At 40.4% G+C, this 18,371-nt stretch overlaps 1 protein-coding gene across 15 annotated transcripts in view; it reads right to left on the bottom strand.

The window, feature by feature from the left end:
* The window catches only part of LOC106867632 (uncharacterized), a 291,771-nt gene that overhangs the window by 34,277 nt on the left and 239,123 nt on the right, over nucleotides 1–18,371 (bottom strand). For all 15 annotated transcript variants that reach the window (XM_089342993.1, XM_089342992.1, XM_089343005.1 and 12 more), the window contains 6 exons: nucleotides 17,227–17,350; nucleotides 16,105–16,211; nucleotides 11,604–11,925; nucleotides 8,302–8,471; nucleotides 7,098–7,277; nucleotides 4,960–5,156 (listed from right to left, as the gene is read on the bottom strand). In XM_089342993.1, the coding sequence (XP_089199119.1) occupies nucleotides 4,960–5,156; nucleotides 7,098–7,277; nucleotides 8,302–8,471; nucleotides 11,604–11,925; nucleotides 16,105–16,211; nucleotides 17,227–17,350 (1,100 nt within the window). The remainder of the gene's footprint in view (nucleotides 1–4,959; nucleotides 5,157–7,097; nucleotides 7,278–8,301; nucleotides 8,472–11,603; nucleotides 11,926–16,104; nucleotides 16,212–17,226; nucleotides 17,351–18,371) is intronic.

The following is an 18,371-nucleotide window of genomic DNA, read 5'->3' on the forward strand; positions in this document are numbered from 1 at the left end:
TGGAGAACAAGGGTAAAAAAACAAAGCAAAGAGAGTCTGTTATTGAATATTGGACAAAAGGTGGGAAATGTTTGAGAAGCGTTAATGCAGTTGTTACTTCAGACTTTGGTAACTTACCACAATAAAAAGTCATAACTAGTATGAAATAGGTGTGGCAGTGGTGGTGGTGGTGGTGGAGAAAATGGTTAAGATAAAGATGTGGGTGAAGAAACAAGAATTTTAGAGGAAGATGAAAGAAATAAAGGAATGAAGGAACAGAGTATTATAAAAGCTGGTGGTGGTGGTGGTGGGGGGAGATTGCAACATTGAAAAATTAAAGGTAGGGTGTAAGTGCTATATATAAAAGGGGTCAAAATGGAAAAAATGTCAGAAGGGAATATATATATATATATATATATCATAGAAGTAAAAATTGTAGGTAATGTCTCAAATTATAGAAATGAGTAAGAAATACCAGGTGGTTTTTGTTACAAATAAGATCTAAAGAAATAAAATGAAGAGAATTAAGAATAAACATATATTTTTTTTGTTCTTAAAAAAGGTTCAGGCATAGCTGTGTGGTTAAGATACTTGTTTTGCAACCATGTGGTTTTGGGTTCAGTCCCATTGCATGGTACCTTGAGCGAGTGTATTCTACTATAGCCTCAGGTGAACAAATTCTTTGAGGATGAATTTACTCAACAAAAACTGTGTGGAAGCCCATCTTGTATGTGCATGTGTGTGCGAGTGTTCTTGCCCCCACCAACACTTGACAACTGGTGATGGTTTGTTTATGTCTCCTGTAACTTAGTGGTTCGGCAAAAGAGACCGAAAGAATAAGTATCTGACTTTTAAAAAAATAAATATTGGAGATGACTTGTTTGACTGAAAACTCATCAAGCCTGACTGGAGTCTCCAATAACTGAAACAGGTAAGAACACACACACACACACACACACACACACACACACAAAAAAAAAAAAAAAAAGAGGACCTGCACGTGACCTTTAACCTTAGGGGTTTCTTTTTGACAACTGAGGGTGATGTGGTTGACACTCAGTTTGAACTTGTGCAGCTGTAGTAATGAGGGATCGAGGGGAAAAAAAAAAAACAAAAACGATTTAGAATAGGAGTGAAGTGTAGTTTGCTCATTGAGATGAGAAGAGCTGCATAGGTGAGAGTGCGGCTGCCAGTGGTTGTAAAGGTGTTGTTGAGTAAGTCTTTGCTGATCAACCAGATGGCCACTTTGGGATGCACAGCAGTAAATGTCCGTATAAGTATCAATAGCATGTAAAGACTTGTGGTTAGGCTATTCGGTTCATGATCATAAGGTCGTGAGTTCAATTCCTGACAGCACCTTGTGTTGGAGCAAAACACTTTATTTTACATTGCTTCAGGCCCCTGAAGCAAAAATGAGAGGTACCAGTAATTCAAAGGGGCCAGCTTTGTCACACTCTGTGTCAGGTTGAATCTCCTTGAGAACTACATTAAAGGTACATGTGTCTGTGGAGTACTCGGCCACAAGCATGTTAATTTCACAAGCAGGCTGTCCCATTCATCGGATCAAATGGAATCCACATCATTGTAACTGATGGAGTGCCAACTGTAGATGGTGAAAGCATGTGGTGTAGGGATTACAATATTTGGCTTACAATCATAAAGTCGTGAGTTCAATTCCCAGTGATGTGTTGTGTCCTTGAGCAAGACACTTTATTTCACAATACTCCAGGCCATTCAGCTGGCAAACCTGAGTTGTACCTGTAATTCAAAAGGACCAGCTTTGTCACATTCTGTGTCAAGCTGGATCTTCCTGAGAACTACATTAAGGGTACATGGGTCTGTGGAGTACTCAGCCATTTGCATGTTAATTTCACGAGCAGGCTGTTCCATTGATTGGATCAACTGGAATGGTTATTGTTGTAATCGACGGAGCGCCAGTAGAAATCAGTAGCATTGTGTTAAACATGAGATCAATTGTAATGGAAGTCCTGTCCCAGTTTTGCAAATGGCCAAGCAACAGACCAAGGCTAAGGTATTTCCAATTGTGATTTAATTTGGCCATCATGTGACCTAATTTCATATGAAATATAAAAGCCATGAATACCTTTAATGAGTCCATTTCAGAAAGTATAGCCCCAAACAACATGCAATATAATTTATAGTTTACGTCATAAGAAATCAGAAACTTTGAGAGAACGTGAAAATAATTTGTTTTTAATGACTGAACCTGGAAAAGCAATTGACAAAAACAGGTAAATATTGGGTTAAAGAAGCCCCTGCCCTGGAAAAGCTGAAGGTTACCTGTGTTTAACTGAAGCTCAAAATGTTAATGAGAGAGAGAGAGAGAGAGGGGGGGGAGAGGGGGGGGGAGAGAGAGAGGGGGGGAGAGAGAGAGAGAGAGAGAGAGAGAGAGAGAGAGAGAGAGAGAGAGAGAGAGAGAGAGAGAGAGAGTCGCTGCTACAATCGGTTTTTATAGCAGTGACTCCATCTAAGAATATCTGAACAAAGAATTTTATTCAGAAATATCTTCGGGCTATGGATAACTAAATTACAACAGGTGTATAGTCCATTCTTTGTATTAGAGTGCATTGTTGTACCATTCAAAATTTGTTATTCTTTATAAAGGGTTAAATTATTCAGATTATTAAACTCCTTTGATTCACAGGTGTAATGTTTCATCCTCACTATTAATAGACAGACAAGGTCACACACAACCGACTGGATTACACATTTTATGAACAAGAACACGACAAACTAAAGACATTTTAAGAGAATTCAAATTTCCACTTTGAGCCAATTCCAAGGCATTTTTGGAAATCAAGGGTTGTAGAGGAGTGAACATGGAATGTTTCATGGGGAATGATAAAGAGAAAAGACAAGAATTGAGATTCAAGCAATTTTATTGTAGGATGCCAAGAACAGAATGCTTGACAGTGGAAATTGCTCATAATGTCAACAATTTAACCAGGGGACAGTCAACAGACATACAGTTCAATATTGATTCTAAAAGTTGTATGTGCATGTGTGTGCGAGTATTTTGTCTCATCACCACATGATGGTTGTAAATGAGCATCACCTTCATACAAGGGGTGTTTTTTCTAATCTTCCATGGAAAACATATCTGGCCACAGGGAAATATTAACTTGCTTGGTAACAAGTGAGGGTTGGTGACAGAAAGGACATCCTGTTTGACCCATGCAAACATGGAAAAATGCATATACAGGCACAAACACACACGCCCATACTTAGATCCAAACACACAAATTTATATATATGACCGTGAGAGAGAGAGGAGGACAAAGTTGGACAATAATCAGGGTATATTTTACCCTAATACAATAAGTGGTATTCAAGTTATTAACCTGTAAGAAATGAAATAATATGATACAAATAAATAAATGAAGAAAAACCTCAACTATGGTTTTTCACCCTTTGTTTTCACATAGTCCTACTTAGACATTCATGTATGTGTTGCAATTTGTGTGCAAGTACACTGTATAAAGATGCATTTTTTTTGGAAGATGCAATGGAAAGCTTTGAAATATGTGTGTGTATGTGTGTTTTAATATATATATATATACATATATCAGGGACGTGCCACCTGGGTAGGCAGTGCCTACCCTGAATGAAACAGATCAATAGCAACATTTTCCTCTCATGGTAAAATATGCACCTAATTCAATAAAATTATGAAGGTTACTCTGATTACTCTGCATAAAATGCAAAATATTTTAATCTTTTTATAGATTAGGTAGACATAATTCTCCCCTGCATTTCAATCTCAGTATTTAAGCTACACATAGTACTGCTGTAATACACATGCTGCGTCCATTCCTACAAAACTGTTTTCTTTACGCACTATAAAGGCAGAAGTAATTCTGCCTCCAACTCAGTCACGTGCCTGTGTTTCGCTTATTTTTTTTGTGTATTTTACTACATAAACGTCACCAATTACCTACCATGAGTAATTACTGACAGCATGTGCCTGATATATATATATGTATATATATCCTTCAAGTTCATTTATGGGAAACGTTTTTGTGTACACATATAAAAGCTCCTGTTTCATTTTTTTGGCTATGGCCTGGTGATTCCAACCTGCAATAATAGTTTTTGGGGTTGTATCAAGCTGTGCCGATATAATGTAGGATAAATATAGTAATGATAATAATAATAATCCATGGATGGAATTTATAAATATTTTAATGTACCGCTATGTATGTTTCCACAAATCAGATGTTTTTTGTGACCTTAGTCCACAGTCCTGGGATGATTACAATCCAATCTAATATCCATGGTCATCAAGTGAGTTTTTGTTTACACGTTCATTTATTCAGGTGAACGCATGAACAAAGACTCACCTGATGTTCACGGATATTACACATTGGACTGTAATTATCCCAGAACTGCAGACAAAGGTCACAAAAAAACACCTGATTTGTAGAAACACGTGTATTAATATATTAAAATATTTACAAATTCCATCCATGGATTATTATTATTATTATCATTATAACTATATATATATATATATATATATATATATATATATATATATAGGGCTTACGGTGAAATGAATAATGCACCCGAATAACGATGAGAAGACTCCAGGTTCAAATCCTAGTGAGCTCACATTATATCTATAGGCATGGCTGTGTGGTTAAGAAGCTTGCTTTGCAACTACATGCTCTCAAGTTCAGTCCCAGTGCACGGCACATTGAGCAAGAGTCTTCTACTACAGACCAATGCTTTGTGAATGAATTTGGTAGATAGAAATTGTCTGGAAACCTGCTATGTATGAATGTATGCATGTGTGTGTGTTTATCTTCCACCATGGCCTGACAACCGGTGTTGGTTTGTTTATGTTCCATAACTTAACAGTTCAGTAAAAGAAACTGATAACAAAAAAAAATACTGGAGTCTGATTTGTGTGGGGCCAGAGTCCAACATCTGAAACAAGTAAAAGGCAAACATATTTACGTTGATTCTTCAAACTGGTTTTGGAAGTTCTTCAGTTCTGACTGCAAACTGTTTGCGATATCACGGTCTTGTTCCTGCCTCAACAAAGCCTCTCGCTTCAGTTTGTTATATTCCACTTGTAAACTGGTTAATTCTTGTTGAATCATGTTGTTTCTGTCCAGGAGAGAAGTTTTCTCTTGGTCCAATAATGAGATCACCTGTGGAAATTAAAGATAACATTGAGTTGTATTTATTTCATCATCATCATCATCATTTAGCATCCGTTGTCCATGCTGGCATGGGTTGGATGGTTTGACTGGGTTGGCACGCTGGAAGGCTACACCAGGCTCCAGTCTGATTTGGTATGGTTTATATATGGCTGAATGCCCTTCCTAATGCCAACCACTCCAAGAAGGTAATGGTTGCTTTTACATGCCACCGGCACGGGTGCCATTTGCGTGACACCAGTATTTGCCATGACTGTGATTTTGCTCGGCTTGATGGGTCTTCTTCTCAAGCACGACATAATGCCAAAGGTCTTGGTCATTGCCTCCATGAGGCCTAAACTGGGCTACTTTGCCTCCATGAGGCCCAACGCTTGAAAAGAACTCAGCCACCTTGCCTCCATAAGGCCCAACACTTGAAAGGAACTCAGCCAATTTGCCTCTGTCATTTAACTTTAACACCATTTAACTTCTGTTTTCCATGCTGGCATGGGTTGGATGATTTGACAAGAGCTGGCGAGCCAGAGGATGGTGCCAAGCTCCAATATCTGCCATGGCATGGCTTTTGTAGCTAGATGTTTTTCCAAATGCCAACCACTTTATTGTCCATACTGGGTGCTTTTTATGTGGCACCAGCATAAGTGAAGTTATCAGGTACCTTGCAAAACAAAAACCCTCAACTGAAGGGTATTGTACTGAGAGAGTTGGCTTTAAGCTAGTTGATGAGAGGACAAATAGGGGTGTCTTGCTATAGAGGGGATACATGGCTAATGCAGCTTGAAAATGGAGGAGATGATGGTGAAATCATGTCAGGGTGTAAACATTCAAGTTACAGGAAGGTGAATATAAAATAAGGGGATGGAGTGGCAAAAAAGGATCTACAGTCATTGGGACTCACAGAGGGGATGACAGGGGACCGAGACTCCCGGCAGGCTCGTCTCCTGCAATCCTCTCCAGCTGAGCATCCTTTATCTTGCGGGCTCATAAGTGCTGGTGCCATGTGAAAAGCACCCAGTACACTCTAGAGTGGTTGGCGTCAGGAAGGGCATCCAGCTGTAGAAACCATGCGAAATCAGACATGGGACCTGAACAGCCCTTCAAGCTGGTCAGCTCCAGTCAAACCGTCCAACCCATGCCAGCATGGAAATGGATGTTAAATGATAATGATGGTACAGAGGGTTATTTTATCAACCCTGAAAGGGATGAAAGACAAAGCTGACCACGGCAGAATTTGAACTCAGAATGTAAAGAATCTCCCAGCTCGCCACCTTAAATTAATAATAATTATAAGGGTTTCAAATCTTGGTACAAGGCCACCAGTTTTATGGGAGGGGGCTAGTCAATTACATTGACCCCAGTACGTAACTGGTAGTTATTTTATTGACCCTGAAAGGATGAAAGGCAAATTTGACCTTAGTGGAGTTTGAACTCAGAATGCAAAGATGGCAGAAATACCACCAAGAATTTTGCCTGGCATGCTAATGATTCTGCCAGCTTGTTGCCTTAAATTGATTATAACAAGAGCTCTCAGAGAGCACAAATCTCCGCCAAGGCAACACCAATGTCCTCTCAATGATTAGCCAGAGATGAAATAAACTCGATTGTTCTCACAAATGAGAATGTTAAAAATGAACCCCGAGTGCTCTCAAAAATTGAGTAAAGAAACTGGAAAAATAATCCAGAATCCTTCTCCGGTACTGGAACAATCCCAAAATCTAATCAGTTCATGCCAGTTACGAGGCCAAACATCGTTGGAAGTTTCATCTGAATCCATCCAGCAGTTCATGAGATATTTTGTCCACAGGCAGACAAACAAACAAACATGTCTGAAAACAATACCTCTGCCTTCGCTAAGGCAGAGATAATGATATTGATGTAATATTTCAAAAAAAAAAATAATGTTGAGAAATTACCCCGTAATTCCTCTTTACTCACCTGTTGCTTTTCATTTTCTGCCAATAACAAAGAATCGTCCCGTTCTCGTTGAACGGCAGCTAATGCTTCCTCAAGTTGTGCTTTCTCCAAACCAAACTGGTTGCCAAGTTCCTCTCTCTCCAAATTATGTTGGTGTAACATCTGCTCACGTTGAGATTTGAAGTCCAAGCATTGACTCTCCTACAGAAAAATAACAAAACAAGATTATTTCTTTTGTTACCATGTCATCATCATCGTTTAACGTCCGCTTTCCATGCTAGCATGGGTTGGACGGTTTGACTGAGGACTGGCAAGCCAGAAGGCTACACTAGGCTCCAATCCGATCTGGCAAAGTTTCTACAGCTGGATGCCCTTCCTAATGCCAACTACTCTGAGAGTGTAGTGGGTGCTTTTTATGTGCCACCAGCATAGGAGCCAGTTAGGTGGCACTGGCATCGACCATGCTCGAATGGTGCCTTTTATGTGCTACAAGCACAGGAGCCAGTCAGGTTGCACTCTCTGTTAAAATACACTGCTTTGCTATCAGTTTTGAAAATCTTTTACTTGTTTCAGTCATTTGACTGCAGCCATGCTGGAGCACCACCTTAAGTAATTTTAGTTGAATAAATCAACCCTAGTAAGTTTTTTTTTAAACCTAGTACTTATTCTGTTGGTTTCTTTTGCTGAACTGCTAGGCCATGTGGATGTAAATACACCAGCAGCAGCAGTTGTCACACAGTGGTGGGGGACAACCACAGGCACACACACACACACATGTATGATGGGCGTCTTTCAGTTTCCAACTACCAAATCCACTCGCAAAGTTTTGGTCGGCCCAAGGCTATAGTAGAAGACATTTGCTCAAGATGCCATACAGTGGGACTGAACCCAGAACCGTGTGGTTAGGAAGCATATTTCTTACCACCCAGCCACTCCTGTGCCTATATTCTGCTCAATTGCTACATGTTAGTTACCACAAATCAATCTGTGATAACATGGGTTGATAATCAATCAAAAATTCTACCAGGAGCCCAAATGCACACACCCTACAACCTTCCACAATGCTCAGAAAAAAACTTGGCTCGGGTGGGGGTGGGGTGGGATTGGTTGTTTGTCACACAACAAAACCTATTTTTTCCTTATCACTGATTCATGGTTTGATTGTTTTTTTTTAACCAAAACACCTGGGATAAACAAAGGTAGATATCCTAACAAAAATATTTACCTTATCTCTGTTAAGTCGCTCGACATCTTCTTCATGAGATTGCTGTTCCTGTTTTAAGGCCACTTGAAGATCTTTTTCAAGCTGCTGGAGACGAGAATTAAGCAATTCTTTCTGTCTTTCGAGACGTTCAGTGTCTATTTCCTTGTCTTTCAAGATCCTTTGGATTTCAGCTGTATAAAAGCAAAACAGGTTAAGAAAGTGAACATTTCATCATCATCACCAGCCCCACCATCACTGTTTTAATACCTACTCTTCCATGGGATAGATGAAATTCATTGAGGCAGATTTTCTACAGCTGGATGCCCTTACTGTCACCAACCATCACCTGTTTCCAAGAAGGTTATTCCCCCTAGTCCTCTCAACATGAACTGCACAATGGACAGTCATGATTTCATGAAAAATTGCAAATGAAGGACACAGCTTATGTGATTGGTGACATTATGACTAACAAATGATATTAATACAAAAGACACACATATACACATATATACAATATCTAATATAATAAATGCGAATATCAGTGTGTCACACTTCTTCAACTTTATTCCTGGAGGCCATGGCCCAGCATATACCATTTTGGAATCAGGCCGACTCAGTGAGTAAATTAAAAATATTCTGAGCTGAATCCGGACCCGCAATCCTGAAATTTTGAATTCCCAAGTTTTCATTAATGTGATTGTATTCAGCAATTTTTTTGTGACGAATTTTTTTGTACAATAACAATTTTTATAACTTGGAAATAAATGAAATTAATTGCAAAATCCAGCGATCATTTTCAGTGATATTTTTACGTGACTTTTTGCGACGAATGTGATCATCATTGGGATAATGACTCTGGAAGAAGCAATTGTAACAAATTCTCTAAAACAAGTCAGAGATCTGTTTGCAGGTCTTCCCATTTGGGGTCAGTAGCTCAAAAGCCACCCAATAGGGCGGCTTTTAAGCTAGTACATACACATACACACATATATACATCTATGTTCCAAGCTGGGTTGGGTTGGATGGTCTAAGAAAATCTGACAGATCTGAGAACTGTGTTGAACCCTAATGTCTGTTTTTGCATAGTTTCTATGGTGCCCTCCCTAATGCTAATCATCATCATCATCATCATCATTCAATGTCCGTTGTCCATGCTGGCTTGGGTTGGATGCTTTGACCAGGGCTGGTAAGCTGGGAGGCTGCACTAGACTCCAGTCTGATTTGGCATGGTTTTCTACAGCTGGATGCCCTTCCTAATGCTAATAATGGTAATATTTTCCCATAGCCAGACATGGTTTTCACAGAAGACTGGGAATGGACGACCTCACTCATATGGCATTGATACTTGTTTGCAGCCACCATGGGCACAGAGTTGCACAGAATTATATCAAACCCATGCCAGTATGGAAGATGGACGTTAAATGATGATGATGATGATGACATATGTATATGATGGCTTTCTTTCAGTTTCCATTTACCAAATTCATTCACAAGGTTTTGGTTGAGCAGCAGCTTTGATACAAGTCACTTGCCCAATGTGCCACACAGTGGGACTGAACCCAGAACCATGTGATTGAAAAGCAATCTTCTTAACCATACGGCCATGCCTGCACCTATCGTTCATGTTTAAACCCTCATGGTGCATTCACTGATATCTGTAGTGGTAGCATAGTCAGGTTCTAAAGTTAATGAGAGGGAACATCATCATCGTCATCATTTAACGTCCACCTTCCATGCTGGCATGGGTGGAATGGTTTGACAGGATTTTTACAGCTGGATGCCCTTCCCAACACCAGCCACCCAGCAGAGTGGACTTAGTGCTTTTTATGTGGCACAAGCACAGGTGCATGGTACGACACAAGGAAAAGGCACTGTGACATACACCAAACAATTTTTAACTCATTTCTCTTATATTTACTTCTTTATTGGCCACAGGGGGCTAAACACAGAGGGGACAAACAAGGACAGACAAAGAGATTAAGTCGATTACATTGACCCCAGTGTGTAACCGGTACTTATTTAATTGATCCCTGAAAGGATGAAAGGCAAAGTCGACCTTGGTGAAATTTGAACTCAGAACGTAAAGACGGACAAAATACTGCTAAGCATTTCGCCCGGCGTGCTAACGATTCAGCCAGCTTGCCACCCTCATTCCACTTCTATTGATTTCAAATTTTAGCACAAGGCCAGCAATTTTGGGGGAGGGGCTTAGACAGTTACATCAACCCCAGTACTCAACCGGTACTTATTTTATTGCCCCAGAAAGGATGAAAGGCAATGTTGACTTCAGTGGGATTTGAACTCAGAATGTGAAGATGGACAAAATGCTGCTAAGCATCTCACCTGGTATGCTAATGATTCTGTCAGCCTGCCACCTTATATTACGCAAAATATTTCATTAGTTATCATTTACTTAATAGTATTCTACATTCATTAATTTCATGCTTCAGTAACAAGGTCGTTATGCATGAAACTTACAACTACTGGTACACTCTTTTACTTGTTTCAGTCATTTTCACTGCGGCCATGCTGGAGCACCGCTTCTAGTCAAACAAATTGACCCCAAGATTTATTCTTTGTAAGCCCAGTACTTATTCCATCGGTCTCTTTTGCTGAACCACTAATTTACAGGTAAACACACCAACATCAGTTGTCAGGCAACAGTGTGTGTGTGTGTGGGGGGGGGAGACAAACAGATACACACAAACATATATACAATTGGCTTCTTTCAGTTTCCGTCTGCCAAATCCACTCACAAGGCTATAGTAGGAGTCACTTACCCAAGGTGCCACAGTGGGACTGATCCCGTAACCAGGTGGTCGGTAAGCAAGCTTCTTACCACACAGCCACTCCTGAGCGTAATCGTTACCAAATTCATCTTACTGGCACGTGAAAAACAACATTCAAGCGAGGTCGTTGCCAGTGCCGGTGGCACATAAAAAACGCCATTTGAGCATGACCGTTGCCAGTACCGCCTGACTGGCCCTCGTCCCGGTGACACGTAAAAGCACCCACTACACTCTCGGAGTGGTTGGCGTTAGGAAGGGCATCCAGCTGTAGAAACTCTGCCAAATCAGATTGGAGCCTGGTGCAGCCATCTGGCTCGCCAGTCCTCAGTCAAACCGTCCAACCCATGCCAGCATGGAAAACGGATGTTAAACGATGATGATGATGTTTAAAAGGCACTAACTTTTAAAACTTTGCTCGGAGGGGTGTGGTTGCCTCCCTTACTCCCCTATTAGCTATGCCACTGATCTGTAGTATACCATAACAACAACAACAGCAACAATACAAAACAGTTAAAGGGTTCCTCTTGGTCTTACCTTGAAGATTTTCTTTACGAATAATCATATCTTGGTTTTCTCCTTCGAGTTGTTCTTTCCTTGCTCGGAGCTGAGTATTTTCCTGCTGGACCTCATACAAAGTGTTCTCTAAACTATCTTTGTCGGTTCTAATAGCAGCAATGACTTCACTTTGTTGTCGGTTTTCCCTCTCCGTTGCTGTGACTTGAACAACCAGTTCAGCGTTCTGTTGAGTCAGCTGTTCTTTGTCCTTGTTGATCTTCGAAATTATTGTTTTGTGACGTTCCAGTTCTTTGCGCAATGCCAGCAACTCTTCGGCCAGGGCCTGTTTCTGACGAGACAGCTGTACAAAGGAACAAGAAACAATAATGAAACAATGCAGGTGATGTTGCTATAATGATAATAATAATAATAATAATAATAATAATAATAATAATGGTTTCAAATTTTGCCACAAGGGCAGCAATTATGGGGGAGGGGATGAGTTGATGACATCGACCCCAGTATTCAACTGGTATTTAATTTATCGACCCTGAAAGGATGAAAGGCAAAGTTGACCTCGGTGGAATTTGAACTCAGAACATAGCGATGGGTGAAATACTGCTAAGCATTTCGTCCAGCGTGCTAACAATTCTGTCAGCTCACCACCTTAAATAATAATAATAATAATAATAATAATTCTTTCTACTATAGGCACAAGGCCTGAATTTTGTGGGGAGGGAGATAGTCACTCACATTGACCCCAGTACTCAACTGGTTCTTAATTTATCAACCCCGAAAAGATGAAAGGTAAAGTCAACTTCGGTGGAATTTGAACTCAGAATGTAGCAACGGGCGAAATACTGGAAAGCATTTTGTTTGGCATGCTAATGATACTGCCAGCTTACCATCCGCTCTAATGTAGGCACAAGGCCTGAAATGTTTGGGGTGGGGATTAGTCGATTACATCAAGCTCAGCGCTTGACTGGTACTTATTTTATCGACTCTAAAAGGATGAAAGGCAAAGTCCACCTTGGAGGAATTTGATCTCAGAAGACAAAGACAGATGAAATGCTGCTAAGCACTTTGTTCAGGGAGTCAATGGTTCTGACAACTTGTTGCTTCTTAATAATAAAAATAACTGTTTCAAATTTTGGCACAAGGCCTGAGATTTCAGTGGAAGGGAACAAAGCGGTATATGGCTCTGGTGCGGCCACACTTGGAATTTGCATCACCAGTCTGGAACCCCTATCTTGCTCAGGACATCAACCTCCTGGAAACTGTTCAGAGACGTGCAACCAAGCGAATACCCTCCATCAGGCATCTACCACACTCTGAAAGCCTTGCTTCCCTGGGCAGGGATACATTGAAGCTCCAACGCCTGGCAACTGACTTGGGAAGCACCCACAAAATTATTAACCATTTTGTCAACAACCACCTTGGGCACCTTTTTCAGCTCCATGTGTCTAACACATGTGGACATGCCTACAAAGTCAGAAAACAGCACAGCTCCCATGACTTTCGGAAGCATTTTTTCACACTCAAAGTTGCTGAAGCAGGGAACAAACTACCTGCATCAGTTGTTAGTTGCCGAGATGGTGCATCCTTTAAAACCTCCATGCTTCCTGAAATTCGCCAACACTACACCTGATATCCACCCCCACCCACTCCATACACATCTATCATGACTCATATACTGTTCCCTTTCCTGAGTTTTGTACATAATTCTATGTACCTATACGTGCACCTTTGACAAGTTATAGTGCACCTGAGCACTATACACAATAATTTCATTATTATCATTATTTTAAGTCTATTACATTCGAACCCCAGTACTTCACTGGTATCTTATTTTATCAACCCTGAAAGAGATGAGGTGATTTAGTAGATAGAAACTGAAAGAAGGCGGCGAGCTGGCAGAAACGTTAGCACATCAGGCGAAATGCTTAGAGGTATTTCGTCTGCCGTTACGTTCTGAGTTCAAATCACGCCGAGGTCGACTTTGCCTTTCATCCTTTTGGGGTCGATAAATTAAGTACTAGTTATGCACAGGGGTCGATGTAATCGACTTAATCCCTTTGTCTTTCCTTGTTTGTCCCCTCTAAGTTTAGCCCCTTGTGGGCAATAAAAAAATAAGAAACTGAAAGAAGCTGGTCATATAGTGTATATATTTGCATTCACTTTTGCCTAGACATTACATGTTGGTTATAAACAAACATCACCATTGTACAAGTGAGCTTGTTTGTTTCCAGTCCTTGTTGAAAACCCATCTAGTGATGAGAAAATATTATCTTGCACAGGAACGGGTAACGGTTGGCATCAGGGACACATATATCTATTTCTTTATTGCCCACAGAGGGCTAAACATAGAGGGGACAAACTAGGACAGACAAAGGGGTTAAGTCGATTACATCGACCCCAGTGCATAACTGGTACTTATTTAATCGACCCAGAAAGGATAAAAAGCAAAGTCAACCTTGGCGGAATTTGAACTCAGGACTTAATAGCAGACGAAATACCACTAAGCATTTCACCCAGCATGCTGACGATTCTGCCAGCTCACTGCCCTAGGGACACATATATTGACAGCTAGGTATATTGGACTGTTAAAGTCAAGTGTATTAGCCATGAACACAACACAAAATATGATTTCTTGACCCTGCCCTTTTAACTGGTTCTGATATAGCACTCAGTCAACCATGTCTCACCTATTATAAAATGATTTCCTAACAGACTCAAACCAAGACATTTTTAGGAGAGGTGAGGAATGGCATTGTAAGAAATGCCATGAAGATTATGTGAAGTTCTTGAGCGTCTAGGTGCAGGTATAGCTGTGTGCTTAAGAAGCTTGCTTTGCAACCATGTGGTTTTGGGTTCAGTGCCACTGTATGGCACCTTGGGCAAGTGGTTTCTACTATAGCCTCAGGCTGACTGATGCCTTATGATGCAAAATGCTTAGCGGTATTTTGTCTGCCGTTACGTTCTGAGTTCAAATTCCGCTGAGGTCAACTTTGCCTTGTGAGTAAATTTGGAAGATGGAAACTGTGGGGAAGTCCATTGTATATATGTGTATGTGTGTGTGAGAGAGGATGTGTGTGTGAGAGAGGATGTGTGTGTCTTTGTGTTTGACCACCCCCTACTAGTTGAATACTGGTGTTGGTTTGCATACATCAACATAACTTAGCTGCTCAGCAAAAGAGATCAATAGAATATGTACACGACTTAAAAATAAATACTGGGAGTTGATTTGTTTGACCAAATCCTTCAAGATGGTGTCCCAACATGGCCACACTCATCCATCCAACGGGTGAAACAATTAAAAGAAGCTGTCAACAGTGGTTGTGGCTTGATATGGTTTCAGCAGAGGATTGAACCCAGATTGTGAAATAGTAGTGAAACAGACGACATTGGAAATGGGGCTTGACGAGATCTACATTGTTGTGTTGTAGGGATTAATATTTCTGAAATGACCCTTCAAAGAAGTGATGGAAATTGGTTAAATGCCCTCAACATGACTCGAGGTCTCATTATAGTTAATATACACCTTATAGTGTAAAGCAGTGCTTCTCAAAGTGGGCAGTATTGCCCCCCCCCCCCCTGCCCCCGGGGGTAGTGGAAAGTTCCAGAGAGGCGTTGAAGAAAAGTGGGAGCGATAATGGGGTAGTGATTCATGTAAAAACAAATTAATGGGTTCATCAGGTTAAGTTTTATTTGTGAAATATGGTTGCTTTGAATTTGCTTCAGAAAGAGGTCAATGTTTGTGATGGCTAGTTGGGGGTGGGGGCGCTAGGAATGTGACCTAGGTGTCAAGGAAGTGGCAGCCCGAAAAAGTTTGGGAACCACTGGTGTAAAGTAATAACTCTTATGTTGTAGCTCTTCGTAAAGGGACATAACTCTGCATGTCTCCGTTTTACTTGACAAACGGTGGCTTACATTTCTAGTTTGTGGTGGTTGAGTATTTACTGATACAGAAAGGCTATTCAAGTGGAGAAAAAATTACTCTAAAATATGCAAATGTTTAAATTGGTGAATAAAGAAAAAAGAATTATTTCATGTTCTCTCGAACTTTCTAAATTTTTATAAAAGCAACAGTATATAATTCTCTCTAGTAAGAATCAAGTTTCTAAAATGGAAAAAGAAATTCTAAGGATTGCTTTGGTCCAATGGTAGAACACCGTCATGTTCACATCAGATGTGGGTTCAAATCCCACCGGCAGCCTTTTACTTTACCTATCCAAAGGAAATTTTAACTCAATCACGTAAATAGCACCTGAGCCGGTGTCACATGAAAAGTACCCAGTACCCTCAGTAAAGTGGTTGGCATCAGGCCATAGAGACCATGCTAAGAGATGGAGCCCAGGTTGCTCTGCAACTGGCCAGCACCTGTCATACTGTCCAACCCATGCCAGCATGGGCAACGGACGTTAAATGATGATGGTTTATTTCCTATTATTTATGGTTTTTCTACTTTGATTTGAACCTTTAAAAAGAGAGAGAAAAAAAAAACTCGTGTAAAAACAAAATAAAACACTTATAATCCTACCGTATTCAGTTGTTCAATAACTTCAGCTTTCTCTAAGTTGACGGCATGAATTTCTTCTTCAAGCTGTCTGTGTGTCATTTCACTCAAATTCAGTGTCTGGTTGAGAGCTAGAGAGAAATACAGAATAGAAATTATATGGAAGAGAAACCGGAAATATTCAAATATAAAATATAAACCATCACCATCATTTAATGCTCAACCTCTATGCTGGTGTGAGTTGGATAGTTTAACAGGATCCGATGGATCCTAAGACTGCATTGTGCTCAAATGACCAGTTTGGCATGGATTTAGGGCTAGTGGGGTTTAGTGACAAGAAAGTAAATTTGGGTGGTGAAAATCTACCTCAAAGAATTCTGTCTGAGCCAGGCAAGCATGGTAAACCATCATCATCATCTTAATGGCCTCTTATCTATGCTTGCATGAGTTGGACGGAATTTGGTGAGGCAGATTTTTCTATGGCTGGATGCTCATCCTGTCACCAACCCTTATGTTTCCAAGCAAGGGTAATATTTCCCCCATGGCCAGACAGGTTCTGACAAAATATTGGAAATGACCGACACTACTTGTACAACAGTGACACTCATTTACAACTATTACATGAAATCAAAACAGACACAAAGACACACAAATGCACACACATGACAGGCTTCTTTCAGTTTCTCTCTTACAAAATCCACTCATGAGGCTTTGGTCGGCTTGGGGCTACAATAGAAGATGCTTTGCTTGAATTGGAACTGAACACGAGACCATGTAATTGGGAAGCAAACTTCTTACCACAGGGTAGCCATGCATGCACTTGTAAAGTGGATGTCAAAATGATTATGATGATGTTGTTGCTGTTTGGACGGCAACGAGTTAGTTCTACAACCCATGGCACACATTTATGACAATGGCTAAGGTTGAGTGAAACCATTCAAAATTCAAAAGACATCAAAAAAAAAAAAAAGAAAGACCCCCCCACCCCCTTCCAAAAGCAGTATAATAATCCAAATAATAAAATATGAACTGTTAATCCTTCAACTTTTAGGTCAGCTTCCCCACTCCCCCATTCCATGCTACAGTTGTCACTTGTTTAACACCAATTATTTCAAGACAAAACATCACAAAATGCTGACAACTTACACATTTTCTCTGTATCCAAGTCCATTTTCTCCTGTTCCACCCTCACAAGCTCCTCTTTAATGCCATATTTCTCTTGCTCCAGGGACTGCTTTTCACCGCTTAGAGAAACCTTTTCGTTTTCAAGCTGAAAATAGAAATACAGTTGATATATTCTCCTATATGTGCAGGGTATTTGTAAACCACCCTGGGCTTGGTGATATTGCCGGAACTGAATCACCCTGACCGGATATTACCAGTGACGTATGGTGGGTGATGTATTGGGTGTGCTTCTATACTCAATGCCCCTAAATTTCAAGCAGGAGTATAACAAAAGTTTTCCATTAAGATTTGTGATTAAATTAACGAACAAGGTTAATATTTATAATGAATTTGCCATTTTTGGTGGGTGTGCAGCACATACCTAGCACACCCTGGATATTACATATATGTACAGGTATGGCAGCGAGCTGGCAGAATTGTTAGCACACCAGGCGAAATGCTTAATGGTATTTTGTCTGCCGTTATGTTCTGAGTTCAAATTCCACCGAGGTCAACTTTGCCTTTCATCCTTTCGGGGTTGATTAAATATGTACCGGTTACGCACTGGGGTCGATGTAATCGACTTAATCCCTTTATCTGTCCTTGTTTGTCCCCTCCATGCTTAGCCCCCTGTGGGCAATGAAGAAATATATATGTACATATATTAAAAAGGAGGGGGTGGGGTTTGCATTGTAGCAAGGGGTCATTGAGAAGGAGTTACCAAAAGGAAAGTGAAGATGACTTAAAAATGTTCAAAACGTACTGTACCACAGATACTGAAGGGAATTATAGTGGACCCTCAATTTACAAATTTAATTCATTCCTGAAGGCACTTTGTCACCTGGAATGTTTGTAAACTGAAACTATATCTACCATAGGAAATTCAAGAGAAAGCACAGCAAATACAAACAGAGATGTCCACAGAGTGAAGGCCAGACAGCAACTGACGCTAACCTGTTGATATTTCCAGTCTGTTGCCAACTGTTTGTTGCTGGCCTGAATGCTCATTACTCAAGACGCTGTTTGTCATTTGAGACAGTTTATGTTTGAAAAATTGTTTTGTAAGCCAATTTGTTCTTGATGGGAGCCATTCATAAACAGAGGTTCTACTGTACAGGATTACCAAT

Source organism: Octopus bimaculoides, chromosome 26, assembly GCF_046866305.1.
Source record: "Octopus bimaculoides isolate indiv1 chromosome 26, ASM4686630v1, whole genome shotgun sequence".
Lineage (NCBI taxonomy): Eukaryota > Metazoa > Mollusca > Cephalopoda > Octopoda > Octopodidae > Octopus > Octopus bimaculoides.